Consider the following 3,227-nt stretch of genomic DNA (forward strand, 5'->3'; position numbering starts at 1 on the left):
AAAAATATTCCTGCTTCCATTCACTACTGCCTCAAGAAAACCTGAATAGAAACTAGCTGTCAAGTTAAATTTCAATCATAGGAGGAACATGTTTGTGACAAACACTGTAATAAACCTAAGGTAGGTACTAGGGAGGGAGGCGTAAAAGAATACTGTGTACTCAGTTTTACTCCACTATCTTTTTCTCAGGAACCAACAAGAAGAAGCTCAGATCCAGTCTAACACAGAACCTAGTCTAAGGAGTCTAAGAAACCTCAGGGATCACTAATGAGGTGGGACAACAGTGAATAAAGCTGAAGGTTAAAAACATTTTCAAAGTACAAATTTTCCCTAGGAGTCAATCTGGCATTAACGCTTCATATGACTTGGAAAGGACAAATATCATTTACAACAATGGTTACTGTTGTCTGGGGAGATAGCTCAGCAGCATAAGTGTCAGCCTGGCAAATGCCAAGGTCCTGAGTTTGATCCCCAGTAAATCCTAAAGTCTAAGAACCACTGTATCACTGACATCAAAGAAAATAATCCAACAACAATGGTTACTAAGATGCCCAACAAAAATATCTGATTTGTGCTGAAAAAAATAAATTTACATTTCTCACATCCAATTCACAGAATCTACCAGGATCGGGCCACTCCCCACTCAAGTAGTCTGGTTACAAGCAAACTGCAGATGACTACACATACAGACCAACTTAGGGCTCTGGTACAACACACTCATTTTACAGATAAACTGAAACACAAAGATATGAAGCACAGAGATATTAAAATATACAGCTACCACTGCAAATTTTCTGAAGAATAGTTCAACATAAAAGTTAGAGATACACCTTTAAAATTTATACTGTAAGTCTAGATTTATAAATACAAGGACATTAAAATGTCATTAATAGAAACACATGTATCACATCCTAAGCAAGTACTTACCCAAAATTTCATCAAAGATCTTGTATAAACCTGGAACAAAGGTAACCTCTCTACAATTCATTCCTACATCTTCATCATACACCCACATCAACTATAATGGAGAGAAAAATTAAAAAACCTTTTTACTCATAAATCCTTCAGTTTTACTTTGAGCAGTTAGACCTCTAATGCAGAATATATACAACTCCAGCTATAATAAATTTTACCATTCAAACTGGACTTAAATAATCTCAGACATGAGAAGCTGTCCTCTTGTATCTAGTCCTAACCTTATTCATATAGAAAGCTAGCTTGAACAAAGGGGTAGGGATGTAGCCCAGTGGAAGAGTTCATGCATATTATACAGGGGGCCCTGGGTTTAATCCCCAACATGAAAAAATAACAACTGCAATGAAAACAAAGAAAAACCGATGGTTTCAGTTTTTCTGCCAGTTCCAAAGAAGTACAGATTAGTGATCATAACTAACCATTCCTACAGCAAATCAAATTCCTGAGATTCCCCTATCTTCTTTCAATAAGACACCAAAAGGCATTAGAACAATACCTAAAGGAGAAAAATACAAAAGATCTTTTGTTTACACTTTTACTTCATGCTTTATAGTCTTCTATAGTGTAAGTATCAGAAAGTGTAATAATATTAACCAAGCATGATTCTGGACTCATAGAAACCTAGCCTCAAATCTCAATACTAGCTAGCTGAGATGTGGGAAGTTAAATATACTGTAGCTTCTCCCTTTTCAGAAAAAACAAAAATAAAAACAAGAGCTAACAGTATGTACTTCCCAAAATTATTAGGCTCAAACAATATATAAGATAATTCAATAATAAGCATTAACTATTGGTGTGAATATGCATAAATCCTAGGAGGTACACTGTTAAAGTAATGAACAGTATGAACCCTGGAAAAAGTCCAGATAGTACCACTGCGCTCTATACTTCCTTCTTCTGATAGTGTTTACCTTCAGAATAAAATGAAGACATTTCTGCTATTTCCAGATTTCTCTCCCTTCTTTACTCATGATCACAGAAATTATAACTTACAAAGCATATAATCACAATAATTTTATCAAATATATCTGTGTAAATATTAGTATATGTCTGCTAATTCCAACCAATGTTATCAAATAATTACCTGCGTCAATGGCTCAACTGATCCAATATATGTATCAGGACGAAGGAGAATATGTTCAAGTTGTGTCTTCTTCTGATAAACTCTCTCAACAGACAACTTCTTTGCAGAATCATTTTTGTTTGCAATTTCTGACTCTTCTTTTTTTGCAGCATTGTTCTGATCAAAAAGAGTCTAAAATTAACCAAAAAATCAAATTTAAATAACCTATCAAGGGGTAAACTAAACTGCGTATGGGCACATGACATAAGTTCTTTTTGTGGGGGAAAAATTATTCTTAGACTCACTGATATTTAAGTCGTAAAGAACACAGGTCTATCAACTGACAGTCTAGTTCTTTTTAGAATACAAGCTATAGTTCTAAGTCCAAAACATAAATATGCATAGTTACCAGAATCACTAAAACAGCTTTATGTATTCAATCCACAGTATAACCATTTCCTAATGGTGTATTAATATTTCAAGTTACATTGAAAATATTTGAAGTTCTGAAAACTTCCCAATGAATTTATGTTCTGACCAGGCTTTATAATCTCAGTGACTTAACGCAGGGTCCCAAAAGTTTCCAGATGGTACTTTGCCTGCCATTATGCATTACTGCCGGCTTGATCCACTCGTGTTACATGCGTGACTGTCCCATCAGGCAGTTTATACCAAATGACGGGACTGTCCCATGCTGTCAGATGAGACAATCACACACGTACAACTCAAGTTGTTCACAGTTGTCACACAGCAAGGTACGTGACTTATAGCCCCACTTGAATGTGCAAAGCTACCGAAGACAGTAAAGATACCCAAAAATAAGTTCCACAAAATGTTAACCTGTGTAGTTGACCACTGATATGCCTGAGAATAGCATAGCTTATAAAATCTTCAAATTCTATGTTTGTATTGGTTATGTCAGTATCAGTTCTGAAGGCATCTATTTTTTATTTATGTATTTATTTATTCTGAGAGAGGCAGCTCAGCTCACTCTGAGGGTGGAGCTAGTGTGGCATGTGGTGCCGGGGACTGAACCGCGGTCCCCTGTGCCTGCCTAAGCTTGCTTAAGCAGATGCTCTAGACAGCTGAGCTATCTTGCTGGCCCTCTGAAGACATCTTGCAACTGTATTTTGTCTGCCAATTCCAAAGAACCAGAGGTTGGTGATCCAAACACTAAGCACACCTATAG

General features: G+C 36.3%; 1 protein-coding gene across 1 annotated transcript in view; it reads right to left on the reverse strand.

Annotated features, from left to right (window-relative positions):
• Nucleotides 1-2,644, reverse strand: part of Top2b (DNA topoisomerase II beta) — a 54,585-nt gene extending 51,941 nt beyond the window's left edge. The window contains exons 1-3 of the mRNA XM_012515344.1: nucleotides 2,633-2,644; nucleotides 2,060-2,230; nucleotides 928-1,018 (exon numbers count right to left, since the gene is read on the reverse strand). Of these exons, the coding sequence (XP_012370798.1) occupies nucleotides 928-1,018; nucleotides 2,060-2,230; nucleotides 2,633-2,644 (274 nt within the window). The remainder of the gene's footprint in view (nucleotides 1-927; nucleotides 1,019-2,059; nucleotides 2,231-2,632) is intronic.
• Nucleotides 2,645-3,227: the final 583 nt, after the last annotated feature.

Source organism: Octodon degus, unplaced genomic scaffold, assembly GCF_000260255.1.
Source record: "Octodon degus isolate 3935 unplaced genomic scaffold, OctDeg1.0 scaffold00059, whole genome shotgun sequence".
Lineage (NCBI taxonomy): Eukaryota > Metazoa > Chordata > Mammalia > Rodentia > Octodontidae > Octodon > Octodon degus.